This window comes from Aricia agestis, chromosome 7 (genome assembly GCF_905147365.1).
Source record: "Aricia agestis chromosome 7, ilAriAges1.1, whole genome shotgun sequence".
In the NCBI taxonomy this organism is placed as follows: Eukaryota; Metazoa; Arthropoda; class Insecta; order Lepidoptera; family Lycaenidae; genus Aricia; species Aricia agestis.
Window position 1 is genome coordinate 17,805,637 of NC_056412.1, and position 19,351 is coordinate 17,824,987.

Sequence of the window (19,351 nt, forward strand, 5' to 3'; positions counted from 1 at the left end):
GAAGTTGTAACACTGAATGGTAATTAATTAAGTGTATCCTGTACTTTATTATAAGTGTTAGCAATTGTTGACAAACCTTTTAAAATAAATAAAATAAAATAAAAAATATATGTATGGTTGCCCAAGCACATACCTACTACGGCATTCTCACTACAGTCAACAGGGCCGGTTTTAGCACTACCCCCAGCGCCCTGGGCGTGATTTCTACGGCGCCCAAGGTGGTGATAGTGCTAAATAAATTTGGCGCCCTTTTGTTTGCCTTCAGCGCCCCTTTTTATCCGGCGCTCTGGGCGGTCGCCAAGCTGTCCCCTACATGTGTGAGATTCCTCCCATCGTTTCCTTTTAATGTACAGAAACAGTGACGGGGACGCCGGGTCTGGAGGGACATGACCATGTATAATGCAATGATGTCAATACTGGATATGGCATACGCCATCAAAGCTGTAGCAATGTTTTTGCATGCAAAATGTGAATCGAGAAAATATTGTCGTCCTTTTTGTCTTACAGTAATATAGCATATTCTACTTTCTCTTTCACTCATTTTACGCTTTCAATGCATATTTTACGTAATCAATGCATTAAACACGTCCGACTGTCACCGCGTCCTATGGCACACTTCTCTCAGATGAGTGAGCACACTCATTTCGAGGGTGACACATTTTCGCGCTGACGATTGTATGGAATGCCTTTTCTAAAGGTTATAATTCTATGGTATAATGTACTCCAGATTTGTATTCACTATTCTCATTCTTAACCAAAACCGGATCTAACATCAGACCGAAATATACACTTGAATAACTGTCTACCCACTAGGTCGCAGATAGCAGTTTCAAATAGGAAGATGATTGACAAAAAAAAACATATCAATAATAAAAACACTATATTTAGCTTTAAACGTAGCTGATACAATAACTTTACATTTATACACATATTAAGACATTGAACGTGGTGTACATTCCCGTGATTATTTCTATTCAATTCGCAGTTTCAGTGTAAGGGGGCCCCTAGAGTCTAGACCTACAATAATATTGAACAATATGTTACTGCACAACTTATTTGACAATAATATTGTAAGGCGGGCGCGTTCAATATTAACCCTAGAGTTAGACGGTCTATAAAATTGTGCCATATTGCGCAATAAAATTGATCGTCTAGGGTCCTGCTTAGAGCATGCTATGCATGCATCTAGCTCGTTTTGATGAAAATGCGGCAAATGACACTGAAACCAGATGCTGCGAAATTAATAGAAAAAAATTACGCGACTTTAGTTTAAAATCATAACAGTTCCACAATTATTATATAATATGTTTTGATGAGGTAACACACAATTGACTACGTTGGTAGTTGGTACAAAGCACAAAAGACTAGCATGTGGAAAAAATCTTATCAATAAAGGAAAAGAAAATATAAAACTTGTTACTTGCATGACTTCACATAGATAATTTATTGAAAGAATTAAGATTAGTCAACATCTCAAGAATAAACGTATGCTCCAGCCATTATTCGGTAACATTTAAATAAGTCTTATTTGAAACCCCACCAAAACTTACAAAATTATTTCTACAGAGTCTCTTCAGCGCAACACTAAAGCCACATCGCTATCTGTCTCTTTCACTCGCGCACAAGCACTTCTATCAATATTATTTAATAATATTGATAGAAGTGCTTGTGGGCTAGGAAATGAGACGAACACTACTATTTTATTACTGTTCGTCTCATTTCCTCACCAAGCAAATCTTTTCAATATCATGTCATGTGATCGCAACGCAACTCGACGTGTAAGTTGTAACCAAGCTTGTTTGTGGCGTTGTTGTTGTTATGACATGACATGATTTTGACATGCGCAAAAAAAGATTTGCGCGACACAACTATTTTGTATCTGTACAATGGCAACATATATTAGTACGGTAGTGAAAGAGATAGGTAGCGACTAGACTCTAGAGTCTAGAGCTATTCTACTAGACTGGACTTTAACATCTCTTTCCAATGTTGATGCACTTTATGGGAGCGAACTTTAATAATAATTTACAAGCAGTCAGTTAAATTACATAAGACACAGTTCACAATAAAAGGTTTAGTTAATACAAAACATATACTTAACAAAATTATTTTTTTCAGTTCTTATTAATAGCAAACATATAAAATTATCACATAAAGCGCAAATATTTTTATTCTGTGATGCAGTTTTTTTCAGGTATTGGACATCAGCAGTGTATTTTTTTTTTAATTTTAAAATTATTCCTGCGCCAAAAGTACTCAACTATAATATTTTGGTGAAAAAAATTTAAAACAATCATTTTTTCCCAACAACCGTTTCCGTTCCATTTTACCAAATAATATTAAAATAATACTAAATTTAGTGTTTGCTATACAACAGCATAATATGAATAAGAAGTCTGACTAGGAAAATAAACAGCTTGCGGCATGGGCACTATCCAAGTTAAAAAATTGAATGATAGTAATATTACCAATATTACTCGTTAAATTAAAAATATATAACATTAATAAAAACTTCATTTACGTTCCAAATTTCCGAAACATGCACAGTTTTATTTTCCTGGTCCGAATCATTTAAGTACCGTTATAGTGGTCAACATTTAAAACTCCTTAAAGTAAACTAAAAATATTAAGTCATAGTATATTAACATAAATGCATATAACATAAGGATCACGTCATCTAGCTATGGACAAAGGCAGATATGGTAGGTCTAGTGAAAGTGATAATCGGCAGAGCGATTACAATGCCACTGGTGAGTGGTGTCACACAAGAACGCGACGCGGCACCTCTAACATAGCTATTTAAAATTCATTTTTATTTATTTCAAAAAGATATCGTTAGAAGTATGAGTTGTGACCATATGATTTAATATGGCATTTTTTGTTTCTTCTGTTTTATGGTCTCATTTTCAAAATTCTGACTAAATTACTGATTCCAAACTTGAATAAAATAACCAATAATATGGCAAATTTCCGTTTAAAACAAATTTTAACGGACGTTTATGCGTAACGACTATCGGAGGGTATTAATAATAAAATTTATCAAAATGAAATACAGCTTTGGAATCAGTTTTTTCTTCAGATTGAAATGTAAAAAAACTGCTTATTACAAGAGTAAATTTAGAGTTCAACACAATAATTATCATGATTAAGGCCTAATAATAGATTAAAAATAAAATTTTGTGTAAATAGCCCATTCAGTCTTTTGATTCATAAATTATGTTCATAATTTAGTGTATATTTTACAAACAATAAAGAAGCATTTGCAGATATTTTCAGCTGATACTATAGAAAATAGATACAATGTGTAGTTATAGGCTGCGCAACACTTAAAGATCGCACGGTTAAAATGGTAGAAGATAGCGCAGTGTTCGATTATCTAGGTCTCTTTGGAGGGGCGAGGAGTGAGCGGTGTGGAGGGGCGCGCTATTGGTAGATTAATCTACCGATCAGTGATCAGAAGAGTCATGATTTGTAGAACGCGGTTTGACGTCGACACTTTATTAGCAGCTATTGTACTAGCTAAAACTCGAGAACGGTAGAACCGATTGGGTTAATTATTGTTGTCTTGAAATGTTCGTGGAAGTTCAGGGAAGATTTATATTAGGAAGGAAGTGACACGAAATGCACCAAGTCATCCAGTATTTTATAAAATTCGCCGATTATCCCCTAAAGCAACGACGAGCGATTTCATTTTTCAAGTTATGCGTGGCTTATATCACATCATATCACGTACATTTTGTTTGTTCCTTAAGTGTGTAACAAAATGTTAATGCAAGTTTTTAGTAGTATTGTTTCAGCATTATTGTTAATCGAGACAGCACAATAGCACAGTATAGCAATTATATTAGTCCCTACAGTAACAAAACGCCTTTGACGTCGCACGATGCCGCCACCGATGACAGGTACCGAGCAGATATGCCAGGGTTGCCACGAAACGGGAAATAAAATATTGTGCTTGTAATGCAAATGTTATCATTTAATCTGTTTAATCAGCGTGTTATATTTACATATTTATTTATTTTAAAAACTTTATGCACATATAGGTACAAAGGTGGACTTAATGCCGTATGTCATTATCTATCATAGATAATGACATACGTTGTATATATATATATATATATATATATATATATATATATATATATATATATATATATATATATATATATATATATATATATATATATCAAATACCCTGTTACATGAGAAAAAAATCAACTATATATATATATATATATATATATATATATATATATATATATATATATATATATATATATATATATATATATTATATATATAGTTGATTTTTTTCTCATGTAACAGGGTATTTGACAGATTTTTAATTTATTCTATATTGTTTCTCTCCTTGTTACACTTCTTACAACGTAAACAATAAAATAGAGATGCAAATACATGCCGCCAAGGCCAACACAATATTAGTGTAAACTGTGAGCCGATATTTATTAAAATTTAAATCCTTTTTGTTTTTTTAATCAGATTTACATCCGTACACTGAACATTTATTATAATATCCCATTGTTTATAAGATAAGTTATCGTTTTACAACACAAAATTCCGCGAGTTTGTGTACGCGGGCCTGCGCCGCCCGCTTCCCCGCGGGTACCCCTCCGTTGCTCTGCGCAAGTACATTCGTTTCACTACTGTAGGGATATGTCTTAATGCTATACTGTGACAATAGTCACTGATTGGAAAAGCAAAGTAATACTTTTTTTTTAATTCAAAATTCAGTGAGAGATAAACAATATTTGGCGATCATCCATTTGAGAAGAGTCAATGTGTTTGACATAATATTATAACAACAATTATTGTGATAATATTAATTTATATAAGTAATTTAACAACATTACTAATTAATTGCATATATTATTTAAACTTACAAGCCATAATAAAGACAAAACAACATCCCTAAAACCAAGCCAAGGAAAGAACCGTCTGAGTTAATAAAATCAAAGTTGTCCTATATGCTTACAACAATAATTTATATGATAAACTGTATAATAAATCGCAATGCGTGGTATTATTATTAAATTTGTATCTCGATTTCATTATTATTTATTTATTATTATTATCAATATGGCTTGTCTGAGCGCAAATTATGTTATAAAATAATTTAAGTAGTACATGCTTTTTATAAATAAAATAATATATTTCATTTTTTAAATCCATAATGATATAACCATCTTTTGTCAATTCGAAGTAAGAAAAAAAGACATGATTAATTTTGCGCTCTTGGTTAATAAATATTGTGTAAAAGACCATTTTATTTCTTGTTATGAACACAAGGAACATTGTTACTAAATGACTATTTACAAATCTACTTTGATAAAAATTCTAAACACAATGATAATGTAATATGTTTTAACTTTGTAACAATTATTTTAATACTTTAGATTTTTATTTTTTTGGAGTTATCTCTTAATTACCGACATTACAACAGAATCTGCTATAATCTTAGTTATAAACAAAGTTCCATAAGCCGAGTGCCATATAAAAAGTATGATATAACTTGCACAATATATTTATCTATAATATATCACACCCAAAATACATTTATCATAATATTATCTGCTACACAAGATTTTAAGACAAAAATAATCTGACTACAGTCTGTTGCAAACATAATGCTAAAATATTGGAGGTATTTTTTTATCATAATATTATCTGCTACACAAGATTTTAAGACAAAAATAATCTGACTACAGTCTGTTGCAAACATAATACTAAAATATTGGAGGTTTTTTATCCACCACATTTCATATTTTTCAAAAAGTCGGCCAAGTGGGAGTCGGACCCGCGCACAAAGGGTAGCGTTATATTTAAAAAATAGGCCAGAAGTTGTGTTTTTTTGTGAGAGTCCCCCTTAAATTTTTATTGTTATTAAAGTAAACATAATATAATTTGAGGATCCTGTGAAAATTTGAACTGCCTGCCTATTGTCATTATTGATGAAAACCAAAAAGGACCAAAAAATCATGTTTGTTGTATTGTGTTTGTTATTTTATTTTTTTTTCAGTATTTGTCGTTATAGCGGCAATAGACACAATCTGCCAAAATTTCAGAACTCGAGCTATGCCAGTTCTTGAGATACAGCCTGGAGACAGACAGATGGACAGACAACAAAGTCTTAACCCTATTAGGGTCCCATTTTTACCCTTTGGGTACGGAACCCTAAAAAAGGAGGTTGTCAATTCAACCCGTATGTATGTAATATTCCCAGAACTGCCCAGTTTTCGTATATGTTAATTTATATCAGCGTCTAAACACTTTTGAAATTTGGCATATTTATGCCAAATTTCAAAAGTGTATGTACGTATGTTTTTATGTTTGTGTTTGCATATCCCCAGAACTAGAAGTCCATTTTAAGTAATCCTTTTTTTGTTGTACTAGATATTGTTCAACTTAGGGAATGCTGCAACTTTCATCAAAATCGGTTCAGTAGTTTTTGAGAAATGAAATTTTAATTCGTAATTACATACAACCCACTGTTCCCCACATGCAAATATAATATTTATGAACATTTTGCTATTAAAACGTAAAAATAATATAAAGACTGCAAGGTTAATATTTTATAAAATATTGTTTTTTTACAAAAAATACGAATTAAAACTAGTAACTTGAACTATACTTCACTCCTATGGCAGTTTAAAATTGAAAAAAAAAAAACAAATATATTAGTTACCAAATGATGTGAGCAGGACGGAATGTGACTTAAAATCTTGTGTCGCAGCTGTAAATGGAATTACTGTTCCTTTTTATCATCAGTGTTGGTTGTCGATGTGTCAGGCTCTTCCAGTTCTTCATCAGAGTAGTTTGTTGGCTCCTCACCGGGCTTCAATAATCTACCGACTAGATCATATTTCTCTGAAAATTGAAATGTCACAAAAAATTAAAAGCACTTGAAACTTAAAGTGAGACTTCCTTTTATCTGCAGTTTGAGAATATTAGTTTTATGTATTGCTTTTTGGATTTGAATGTGCCAATTCCCTCTAATAATTAGTGAGAATTGGCACATTCATTGGCATTGGCATATTATATCACACATATCACAGTTTTCAGGAAATGCTATTGTATTCTATTGTTGTCGTGATCACTGGTGCTCTTATGGGGCTTGAAGAATTAATAAACTTGTTTCCCTCACAATTATTATGAGGGAAACAAGTTTATTATAATATGACTAATTTCGTAGACTGTTTATGTTGATATAGTATTTTTAAATATTTTTACTAAACTTATAAAATTACTCACAGTAAAGTTGCTACCTGATAAATTTATTTGGCAATCATTTCATAATTTTTATGAATATAAATGAATATGTGCAATATACCAAACAATGACATTTTTTCAATACAGTGTATGGTAATTAGTTTAGTCATTTTACCTCTGAACTGTGCCTCCCACTCCTTGACTGACTCCATTTGCATTGAATTTAGGTCACTAAGGTCATCATATTCTTTATCAGATGATGTGACAGAGAATGTAGCAAGACCTCGGGAAGCATCTCTTCCTCCGAAAGCGGCATATGGACCCCCTGTGTGTATCAAGGTTTTAGATATTTTCACAGATGGTAATTAGCACCTGGGCAAACATCGTAGCAGGAACATCAATATTGAGTTTACAGAGAACGAAACAAAAGGTCTTTCGCAACTAATTATCATATACGAACATTACTAGTACTAATTAATTTTAATCACTGAGTCATAGTTCATAGTCATACTTTACCAGTAATAAAACTATTTAAAGAGCAGTGTTATTAGTTCGCATGTACCTGGCCCGTAGAACCGTCGACCACTGGTTGCGTCGAATATCCAGCCATTTACGGCGACTAGAATTCTACCATCGGGCTGCGTCCCATCGTATTGTCTTAACTCCGCTATAGTCATATCCTTGCGTATTTTAGCGAGCTCTGGTTCTACCGCTCCCGCGGACCCCTTGCCGAACTTGCTCCTCACAATTTTATACACGAATAATGCAAAAATTACAGTCAACAGTAAATTTACCGGGCTGATTATATCGTATAAAAAACTTGTACTGCTCGAAACGTTCTCGTTTTCTACGGGTTTTTGATCTGTTACTGAATCCATTTTTATGATATTTTATACACAAACCTGGAAAATTTCTATTTGGTTTAGTATAAAATAACGTTACAAATAACTTTTAAAAGATATTGTTGTACAACTTCGGTAAAAATTGAAGATTTATCATCGGCATTGACATGACGTCATCCGTCAAATGTTTTTTTTTACTAATTTAATTGACATTAATTGGCAATGACTTTTTTCGAGTTCCTTTTATAAGGTTGGGTTGCACCAGAGGCGTGGTTACAGTTAAAGTTAAATATGGCGTCCAAACACCCCATATTCTCATACGACATCTATCAATTTTTCCGGTTATAGTTAAGGTTAAAGTCAAAGTTAGTTGGTGCAACCCAGTCTTAACCCATCGAGCCCTATAAGCTCACCGGTGAGCGAGATACAATAGAAAAACAAAAGATTTCCAAGAATCCACGATCGAAGGATTTTCATTTAGCCGGCCCCTCGTCTAGCATACAATACGAAGAAATAGAGATATTAGTCATTCACTCATTCCATTATCTCCATTATCTCATAGTTTAAAAATACTAAGGTCTTATAGGAGTTAGGGCGTCATATAAAAAATGCATACATCTAGAACTGCCCCGGAGCGGGGCAGGCAGGGCAGACTGAATGGATACGGAAATAGCCGAAAAAAACCGGTGATTCACGAAGTAGTTCACGAAGCACTTAGACTTAGTACTAGTTGTTACAATTAATACATAGAGGAAAATAATGAATTAATATATAGTCCGTGGTACTAGTAACGTAGTTGTATAGTAATTTAAACTTCGGCTATTTTCGCATCCACTCGGCATACCCCGCCTCGGGGTAGTTGCCGAAGCAGAATGCCCGGTATATTATCTAGTCTATGCGAATGCCGAAAACGCTACAAGATCGCTTTAAATCTTTGTCTGGTTAAAATATGGCACAACTCAAACAAATCTAGCCGGCTAGGGTAGGGATGGGAACGAAAGGGAATAGGGGAGGGTAAGGAAGGGAATAATGTAGGATCTGTGAGAACGTGGTATTTCTCCGGTCAATCCGGCCCATTCGTGCCAAAGCATGGCTCTCCCACGTTTTAAAGAATGAAGCTCAGAAAGCTTTTGCTGAAGCCTGAATATAAGATAAGAAGACGTCTTTAATGCTAGAGTCCTTTACTGAAATCGCTGTATAAAAAAATATCTGTCGTTGTCAAATGTCACATGATTGACAATGTCAAAGTGACATTACATTTGTTGACAATATTCATTCACATAATTTCTTACGTGTTTTTTAGAATTTACCTAATTTATAAATAAAAAACACAATGCGCGATTAATTGCTAAACTGTCACCGATAAAATATTCAATTTCTATTTATTTACCCGTTGAAAGTCTTGCTTCAGGCTATGGTATTGTAGAGTGCAGTTTAAAATGCACACCAAAACGTAAGTGTGGCATAATAAAACATATTTAAAGAGCCGGCTTGGCTATATTTAATGTTAGGACCGTACATATAATTATCTGATAAACGCCGTACAAGTCTACAAAATTCGTGGCAACCCCAGTTTTGCTATATTTAGACCATTTTTTTTTCAGAAGAGGTGCATATAGCAGAAAAGTTTCAAATATGTCTGGGCAGTCCGATTTATGTTCAAGATACATACAAATATTTATTGTTGTAGCTTGTTACTGGTAATACTCATTATTCATTCTATTTCAAAATAGATGCAAGCCTATTGTGTAACTTACATAGATAATGACTTTGTAGATTATTAATTTGATCTTACTGTAAACTTGTTTTCAGGGTTGTGTCCATAGTCACAGTATTTGTAAATAAGAGCCTTCTTAGCAGTGACACTATTGCATTGGAGGCCCCATTATTTATAACATGGTTCCAATGTATCGTGTCATTTTTAATCTGTTTTATATTGAGTAAAACTGGTGGTATTCCGGGCCTGTTCAATTTTCCTAAAGGCACACCATGGAGCTTGGATATAATGTCAAAGGTGAGCTAAAGTCTTGTTTAAGTGGGCTAAATTGTTTTTACTGGAGATATTATAATTTTTATTTATGTTTGTGTATTATTGTTAGTGTTCCATTTATCTATGTATAATAATATTCCCTCGATCGTGGATTTCTGGAAATAATTCGACCGCTTGGGAGTTGAAGCAATATTATATTGAGGAAAGATTATTTTGCATGGAATCAGCACATTAAATAAAAATATAGTGATATTCAATATTATGCACTTTTGTGACCATAATCAAGGCAATGGTTGGAACCATAGTCTTAATTCTTAAAAAAAAAATGTGTTATTGCAGGTCATTCCCTTATCACTGATGTTTACTCTAATGATATCGGCTAACAATCTGTGTTTGAAGTATGTTGGAGTTCCATTCTACTACATTGGCAGATCGCTAACTACAGTCTTCAATGTGATATTCAGCTGGCTACTGCTGAAACAGGCAACATCATACAGATGTATATTATGTTGCATATTCATAATTTTTGGATTTTATTTGGGTGTTGATCAAGAAAGTCTTTTAGGTACATAAAAGTATTTTTATTTCAGTCAAAGTAGGCAGTATTTTATAAGATAATTTTACTATACTTTAGTTAATGGCCTATGGGTCAACAGTTGAGGCTTTTGCTCATCTTTGGTTTGAAAAACATAATATATAATTTTACAAAATAATATATATGATTAATGAACAAACATTGGCATCGAAATCATAATAATATTTTTTATATTTCAGATTCATTTTCATTGAAAGGGACAATATATGGTGTCGTAGGATCATTAACACTATCCTTATATTCAATTTTTACGAAGAAAGTTTTGCCAAGTGTAAATCAAGAAATCTGGTTGCTATCATACTACAACAATGCATATTCAATAATTTTATTCATTCCGCTCATGGTTATGAACGGTGAACTCAGCCAGTTATGGAACTACACAAACTTCCACAGCTTATATTTCTGGTTTCAAATGCTCATTGGAGGTGTTTGTGGATTTGCAATTGGTTATGTGACATCGTTACAAATTAAGGTATGTAGATGATTATCTACAGATTAAAAGCCATGATTGTAATTGCCTTGGTCAATGTTATCTTATCTGTAATAGTAACAGGAAATCCTTTCAACGTAATAGCCTATTACAACTCCCCACAATGAACACTTGCATCTAAATGCAGTTTCTCAAGCCCTTGCAGGATTAACAGTAAAAATCAAAAGAATAGCTAAACCCTGACATATTTTAGGGGGATATTAGATTATCATATATATTGGATCCGAGATCATTGAGTCAATGATATTGGTTAATGTAATATAGATGTCGCAGCCGACTGGTTTAAATAGCCGTTCAATCAAACAGCTAGCCCTTTGACTGAACAACGCCATTCAATCACACGGCTATACGTCGTTTAGCCGACTTGTTGACTACAACGTTCAACACTACAGCGAGACGACGCTTAGCTAACTGGTTTAATGGCAAATTAACTAGGGCGGTCGCCGGCTGCTGCCGCAGCACAGTCACAGTTCTAACCTACCTACTTTTGGACTTTCTGGACTGTGTTTGTTTTTGTTTTGGCGGCGGGCTGCGCTCCCCGAGCCCCCCTTTTATTTGACGATGGTCGCCGGCTGCTGCCGCAGCACGCTCGCTGCGCTCGCTGGGCTCCCTCTGTGTTGTGGTCTAAGTTCTAACCTAACCTAACCAACTTTTGGACTTTCTGGATTGTGTTTGTTTGTTTAACCTAACCAATTTTTGACGGGGGGCTGTGCCTCCCGAACCCCCCTTTCGGGGTGGCTGCGTCCATCCATTTCATAATCCCGTAATTTCTCCTCGAATATTTGTTGAAATTTTGATTCACTCGTATGTGCCTCCACAATTTTTGTCTCTTTAATAACACTTGTAACTAACTACTTTCTTTCCGAAAAACAACCACAAACACCAACAAACACCTGCTAGTTGACGCCATATTGTAAATAAAACGCACCTAGCGCCGCGCGCCGCAGCGGTGCGTGCTGAACTACTTCAATTAGACGGCGGCTTTTGAATCAGCTGTAGTGTTGAACGTTTTGAGCCGACTAAAATATTCAATATAAAAGCTAGACGTATGATTGAATGGCGTTGTTCAGTCAAAGGGCTAGCTGTTTGATTGAACGGCTATTTAAACCAGTCGGCTGCGACATAGACATATGATTCATTTTTTCCTTGATCATAGATTTTTTAAATTTGCTGAGAGATTGGATCCAATACGGTCATAGAAATAGGTGTTGCCAGTTATTTAATATAAAAAAAGAGTTTTTAATTTCTTGTTCGTTAATATGTTTCAAATAATGTAATATAATTATTTTTTTAATTATATATTTCGATAATCTTGCTGAAATAACAAAAAACAAGCCATATTAAAAATGACGATGTCTTTTGACAAATCGAATTCTCTGAGATCTAGTAACCCTGACGTATACGTACAATACCTGTCAGCGTTAGCGCTCTCCATTGGCTATTGAAACCACATATGACGTAAAATAGGATCAATGAAATATGATAATGTAATAAGCAGATATGATCAAATGATCATATATATTGGATCCTATATATGATCATAGAAATGATCCAATCCCTTAGGGACTAACTGATATATTCTTTGTCTATGTTCTATGAAACATTAAGAAACATTTTGTAGCATTATTCTATGTTATTTTTATTGTATTTTTAAGATTAAAGATATATGTTTTTTGCTTTCAGGTCACATCACCATTAACCCATAACATATCTGGCACGGCCAAGGCTTGCGCACAAACTGTTATAGCAACTCAGTGGTACAATGAGACGAAGAACACGCTGTGGTGGACCTCTAACCTCATAGTTTTAGGAAGCAGTGCATTATATGCTAGGTTTAAGCAGATCGAAATGGAAGTGGAATCCAGAAAGCCTATATCAGAGGAAAAAACTAGTTTAGTATAAACACGGTAGAAAATATTGTACAGTAGAATGACTCAACCATACAAGGGCGTCGCCAGGGGGCCCCCCCTAGAGACTCTAAAAAAGTTGCCAAATATAATGTAAACAACGACCGCTAACCGTAAGGCTCGTAGTACAAGTGAAAAGCTTCATGTGCTGGCGACTTTACCTACAATTCATACCTACTTTTCTCATTTATAGAGAGTGAGTAAAGTATGAATTGTAGACTGTAGTAGGTAAAGTCAACTTGCCCCCCCCTGCGCCATGGGCTGGCGACGCCCTTGCAACCATATCCTTCAACACAGAGACAAAAAGAAGCGTGTGTGACTTGACACTGCATTTGACACTTCAAGTTATCTAAAATGCGGTGGTTCAATGTAAATGTATTCTACTGTACATTATTTATATTGTGTTATTAGTGTGAATATAGATAGTGTAACATTTTTAGATGTTTTGTTATGTTATTTTGTTGCAATATTGTGCTAAAGGTCTAATTGTATTTTCTACCAAAGTATGTAAGGTTGACGAAAACTGTACTCCATAAGTATAGACAGTAAGTACTAAGACAGTAAGACTCACCAAGGGGGGTATTACATTATCATTTATATATGATCATTTCTATGATCATATATAGGATCCAATATATATGATCATTTGATCATATCTGTATATTACATTATCATATTTCATTGATCCAATTTACGTCATATGTGGTTTCAATAGCCAATAGAGAGCGCTAACGCTGACAGGTATTGACGTCAGGGTTACTAGATCTCAGAGCATTCGATTTGTCAAAGACATCGTCATTTTTAATATGGCTTGTTTTTTGTTATTTGCTGGTAATCTAATATATTAGATTATCATATATATTGGATCCGAGATCATTGAGTCAATGATATTGGATAATGTAATCCAATATATATGATAATGTAATATAAAATATAAATGATAATGTAATACCCCCCCAAGAGTTTAAAAAAATATATAATTAATGGTAAAACATTGTTTGATTAGGGACTGTAAAGTATTTAGTAGATTTTATAATATTTCTTTAACTTAGTTTTAATACGTAAAACTTAATTATAATTTATAAATAACATTCGGACTTTCTTTTTTTAACATTTTGACTCAAATATTGAAAAGTTATGAAACGAAATGTGCAACTGCGCTTAAAAAACTTTGTTACAAAAATTGTAATCATAATTTAAATAACAAATATGTTATTGTAATCATTTAATTTATGTAAGGAATGTCAGAAAATTTTAATCATAGAAAGATTACGGACCTACATTGATCAGGTTATGTTAAGCCTAGTCATAAAGATCACAAATAACATTGACTTGACATTATTTGACATAACCCGACCAAGGAACGAAAAATATGTCATTTCCATTCGTATTTCGTACTGCAAAATGTCTTAAAAAATAATTATTTTTCAAAAAAATGACCAAGGAACGAAGGTTCGCCATTTAGCCTATGAAACACAAATAACTAAAAATTGATGATTAGCATAACATGAGTGTGGAAACCATGTTCCATTTACTCCCAAGAAGTAAGAATTAAGTACTAAACACTTTATGTACTGTAATTATTTCGTAATAGCTCTGACAAGTATTTTTTTACGGGTTCATAATGTATATTTGTATACAAATTGTTTGATTCATCAGGATCTGTGTGATGATTGTACAATTCACCGCCATAGATTAATTCCCAGTCGATTGTAAATGTTGTGCTATTAAAATTTACCCATTCGGTGTACCTGTATTGTTTCGTTCTTATACTGTACCCCATTATTTTTATGTTTTTCAGCCTCGGTTTATCAGAATCGTGCTGTGGGAATACGCTAGGTCGAGGATACTGGCTGATAGCGAAATAATCAGAACTATCGATTCCTTTCATCAATGGTACTAAACTTTTCCCACCGTAACACAGAATACTCCTGTCATTTGTGTTTCGACATTTAGGTATGTTGATTCCTAATCCTGAAAGTTCCACCAGAGTTGGAAATATGTCTATCAACTCGACTGGTGGATCCATTGTTTGAGGAACCATACCTGGTACATAGAAGATAAGCGGTACCTTCAACGCGACGTCGAAATTGCTGTATTTAGCCCAAAGACCGTTTTCACCTAGTGACCAACCTGAAAAAGAGATTGTTATTTTGATATTTTTCTGAGTAAATGCTGAACCTTTTTTTAATAAATACAAAAGTTTAGACTGTATGAGGGTAGCTTAACAAATAGCGCACTAGCGCCATCTATCAATAAAAATATACTCACCGTGATCGCTAGTAATTACAACAATGGTATTAGAGTAATTTATATGACTTAACAACTTTCCAATAAGACCATCAATGTACAGAGCAGCAGCATAATAGCTTTGTCTGATTTTAATTGTCCATTTATGTGGCATAGTGCCTAATGGAAAGGAAATATTGAGGCTCTTTATGTCATCTCTGCTGCGTAGATCGGTCCATGGATGCCAGGATACCAGTGGCAAGTTCTCTGGCTTGAACGGGAATCTTGGAGGTTGAACATTTTGTATTGGTACCATGTCTAAAATAAATATCGATTTAGATTATTTTTCGAATGTTAGCAGTTAAAAGCAGAGTATTTTTCAGGGGCACCTAAAATAATGTAGGTACGTAATAATTCGTAATTTGACCTATCGGCTATCGCTAGTCGCTACTCGTTTCTTTAATTTTTTACTTCTGAAACATATTTAATGTGCCTGCCTGTTCTGCAAAATCCTCGAAACATGCATAACAATACAAACCTTTATATTTCTTCGGATACTTCAAAGGAATATGAGGCTTGTGGAGACCAACTGCTAGAAAATATGGCTTTTCACTATCTCTTTTGTTCAGAATTTTTAATGTATTATCCAATATTTCCAAATCTGGTAGAGTTTTATCGGGCTGATTTTTGGTTACTACAGGACAAATCAGATTTTTTTGCATGCTCTTAGTACGTCTGTCGTAACAAACCGGGTAATTTTTATAACGTTCTGATGATGGGTGGTATGGTCTCTCGGTCCAGCTGTAAGGATAGTCATCTGTGAAGTTTGAACTTTCTCCTGGATGGAAAACTTTACCTACTGCGTAAGTATCGTAGCCATTCTCTTTAAAAACTTGCGGCAACGATTTATAGTTTGCAACGAAGTCACGCCAGTAACTATAGAAGTCATACAAGCGTAACGAATCCGGCCTACGCCCTGTTAGTAATGAGTTTCTGCTAGGCGCGCATAACGCTTGCTGAAAGTATTGCAAAATTATTTAGTACTTACCTATTATTAGCTATTGAAAAATCTAGATTAATTAGGAAAATAAATATTTTTTGTGACGTACCTATTTTATATTTTCTTTGCATCTGTATTGGAATTTGGAAATAACCTAAAATAGACAGTGAATAGTGATATAAAAAAAATTAAAATAATACATACCTGTGCAAAGGCATTTCTGAAATTAATGCTTTTTCCCGCCAAATTATTTAAATGAATCAAGTTTACTTCTTCCTCTCCGAGATGTCGCATGTCATCGATTAGCACAAGCAAAACATTGGGTTTAGTTTTGTGTTTCAATTGTTCACAGGCAATTATTGTAATTGAAAGGCATAATAATATTCCAAATAATTTTAAAAAGGCCATCTTGTATTCATTCCCCTATTCTACGACGAAAACAAAAATCACAAATTGCATTAGAAAGGAAATGGATACTTAGCATAAAAATGTCACATTTGACTTAATTACAATTGGCTACTTTCTTATAAAGCGTTTAGCAATTGGTGAAAAGTAGCAGCTGTTAAGTAAAGTTCAGCTGTCATTGGTCGATTATCTCTATGCCGTTTACACACACCATCAAAGTTACTTCAATGTGTTCGTATTGGATTGAAGTCATTACACAGAGTACCTTTTTATATATAGGAGTCATTACAAGTTTTCTTTTGATGTGTGCATATAAACGTCTTCTTTCGTGCATGTGTGTAAAATCATTCGATTTTCTGTCAGAACTCAGAAAACAATAAAAACAAATACCATTCAAGAGTGTCGTAATTTTATCCTACAATCTTAGAACTTTTTATGTATAAAATTTTAGTTAATTTGTATTTTAATTCCATAATATTGTAACAGCAGCGTTAAAAAACCAAATGAAAGTTGGTGTTTCAAAACTGCAGCTGTATTTCTTATTGTTGTGACGTCATTGTTGTGGTTTTAAAAACGACGCAATTTCATTATTTTAAATGAAAATGGAGTAGAAATGAAATTAATTTTACTTTTTGAGGTGAGTCTGAACATATATTTCATTCTATTTGAGTACAAAACATGGGTGATGCTGGAGGGCGATGGTATGGGTTGAAAGTTGCATCGATTTCCTTTGTCCTCGGTGTAAAGCCTGTATGCTAATAATTCTTTTGTTTAGATGTAAAAACAGCTATGTAAAACTAATCATGGTACCCTTGGGATACCAAACAAACACGACTGAATGTAGAATTTGTTTTGATGGAAAAATTGACGATAGCTATTACAATGTTATTGTTTTATTACGTAATTGTAATAATCATAGAAATTCATTTCCTTTGCACTTGAAACGATCTCTTACCATATTTGTATAGCATTGTTTTTGTAAAAGAACATCAATTATTCCACATAAAGGCTGATAATATTGATAATGAACTAGGAAGTAATTCTTTGTTTCTGAAAACATTAAAATAAAAACAATAATAAGTATATCACGTAAACAACTGTTTTCTACGAGATAATTTCTAAAATGAACTCTATATCAATGATAATAGAGTTCACGTTTCTTGATCTAATTATCACTATCACCTGTTTTAGAAACACTTGTGTAAAGATATTTGTCTAAAGTAGTGATTAATTCGTTTTCATAGATAGGAACTTAGGCATATGGTTAAACTATTTTTGTATTTTTTCCAAAAATACAACTTTTTTTTTCAGACAGATTATTTAAAAACCTTGATCTATACCTATTTGCATTCCTCTAAAAATGTTGTTCTTCTTGCGGGGTTAGTTCCCTTAAAGGTAGTAAGTCATGATGTAGGTTAATTTCAAATGAATAAGTTCCTAATTAAGAATTAAGAAATAAAACATAATATATCATGAATTCATGAGTCATGAATCATGATTAATATAATAATGGAATGAATTTATTGATCATTTTAACTTTTGTTATAGTATAATGCTATGTCATTTTAATCATAAATACATTTTATGATTAAAATGACATGGAAACTGCTTCCACATTTTGTGTTTTATTTTAATTATGTAACACCCAATATATCATTCAATAACATTAAACAAACTGACGCACAATAGCAATTTTCACCATACATATTATTTTTTATTATTATTCCTTAACCACATTCTCGAGATTAACAGTTACAACACATTAAGAGGATACACCAAGGGCTAGAGAAATTGAAAATAGGTATTTTAAAATGTATTGCTGTCTCACCAATCTCAAATCTCCTACCGCAGAGCGCGATAGAGACAATATGGCAAAAGTTCTAATAAAAGAACAGAAAATCATTGATTCGTTGTCCGCTGATTTCTTCTCCAAAACTTAACCGATTTAAGTACTTTTTTCATTAAGAATTCAAGCAAGGATTGAGCTGTGTTCCTATTATTCTAGTCAGTATTGTTTTCTGGGTGTTTGAGCACAGAGGATAATCTGGCCATTTTTGGGTCTTTGAACGTTCATATCTTTTTTATTAACTAAATTATGAAAAAAAAGAAAACATAGGGACATTTTATTAGTGGCCATAGACATTCAGGAAAAAAATTATAACTCTACTGGCATTATCCAGGGAGGAAACAGGGGTCAACGTTTGTATGGAAAAACGGCGGTGTGGACTTAGGGGTGGGTTGCACCAACTTACTTTAACTATAACTTTAACTATAACAAAATGTTAAATGAACTGTCAAATCCCTAGTAAAAGTCCATAATGGACGCCTTATTTGAATATAACTTTAACCTTAACTATAACTACGCCTCTGGTGCAACCCACCCTTAGCAACTCATTTTTATGATTTACAAAAAACGACTGGAGGCCCACCCGAGTATCCGGGCATGCTGTCTGACTAGTCGAAAATACAATAAACGCCTGAAAATAGGACATTTTTTAATGTTCCATTTTTAAGCTGTCCACAGTGGTGGAAGCTCTGTACCTGCCAAAACTTACATCTTCACTGCTTATAGTTTAAAATACTGATTGTAGATTTAAACTGTAAAAAATAATGATATAGAAGAAAGATTATTATTATTATTATAGTCAGGTAAAAAAAAACATGTT

The 19,351-nt window shown here is 33.4% G+C and overlaps 4 protein-coding genes and 1 long non-coding RNA gene across 8 annotated transcripts in view; 3 read left to right on the plus strand and 2 right to left on the minus strand.

Moving 5' to 3' along the window:
* Positions 1 to 507: 507 nt before the first annotated feature.
* On the plus strand, positions 508 to 15,119 carry LOC121729137. Its single transcript, XR_006035914.1, has 4 exons — positions 508 to 718; positions 5,480 to 5,490; positions 7,375 to 7,380; positions 15,109 to 15,119. It is a non-coding gene; the product is annotated as an uncharacterized LOC121729137 (long non-coding RNA).
* LOC121729136 (membrane-associated progesterone receptor component 2) lies at positions 6,656 to 8,214 on the minus strand. Its single transcript, XM_042117534.1, has 3 exons — positions 7,790 to 8,214; positions 7,403 to 7,552; positions 6,656 to 6,885 (listed from the first exon to the last, which is right to left on the minus strand). The coding sequence occupies exons 1-3, from the start codon at positions 8,103 to 8,105 to the stop codon at positions 6,764 to 6,766; spliced, it is 588 nt and encodes a 195-aa protein (XP_041973468.1). The 5' UTR covers positions 8,106 to 8,214; the 3' UTR covers positions 6,656 to 6,763.
* On the plus strand, positions 9,359 to 13,659 carry LOC121729132 (GDP-fucose transporter 1). Of its 2 annotated transcripts, none has more exons than XM_042117530.1 (7): positions 9,359 to 9,522; positions 9,674 to 9,769; positions 9,882 to 10,083; positions 10,399 to 10,624; positions 10,834 to 11,126; positions 12,828 to 13,086; positions 13,328 to 13,659. In XM_042117530.1, exons 1-6 carry the CDS (start codon positions 9,509 to 9,511, stop codon positions 13,044 to 13,046), a joined length of 1,050 nt encoding a protein of 349 aa, XP_041973464.1. In that variant the 5' UTR covers positions 9,359 to 9,508; the 3' UTR covers positions 13,047 to 13,086; positions 13,328 to 13,659. The 2 variants fall into 2 exon arrangements, with proteins under 2 accessions (XP_041973464.1, XP_041973465.1); XM_042117531.1 differs by having other exon boundaries at positions 9,677 to 9,769.
* On the minus strand, positions 14,409 to 18,074 carry LOC121729131 (iduronate 2-sulfatase). 2 transcript variants are annotated; one of them, XM_042117529.1, is made up of 5 exons: positions 18,014 to 18,074; positions 16,485 to 16,708; positions 15,819 to 16,296; positions 15,323 to 15,598; positions 14,409 to 15,184 (listed from the first exon to the last, which is right to left on the minus strand). In XM_042117529.1, exons 2-5 carry the CDS (start codon positions 16,686 to 16,688, stop codon positions 14,619 to 14,621), a joined length of 1,524 nt encoding a protein of 507 aa, XP_041973463.1. In that variant the 5' UTR covers positions 16,689 to 16,708; positions 18,014 to 18,074; the 3' UTR covers positions 14,409 to 14,618. The 2 variants fall into 2 exon arrangements, with proteins under 2 accessions (XP_041973463.1, XP_041973462.1); XM_042117528.1 differs by lacking the exon at positions 18,014 to 18,074 and having other exon boundaries at positions 16,485 to 16,902.
* LOC121729123 (breast carcinoma-amplified sequence 3 homolog) overlaps positions 16,990 to 19,351 on the plus strand; it is a 34,931-nt gene continuing 32,569 nt past the window's right edge. The window contains exon 1 of one of the 2 annotated variants that reach the window (XM_042117509.1): positions 16,990 to 17,322. The gene's annotated coding sequence lies outside the window, so the exon portion shown is untranslated. The remainder of the gene's footprint in view (positions 17,323 to 19,351) is intronic. The other variant, XM_042117510.1, reaches the window with a different exon arrangement.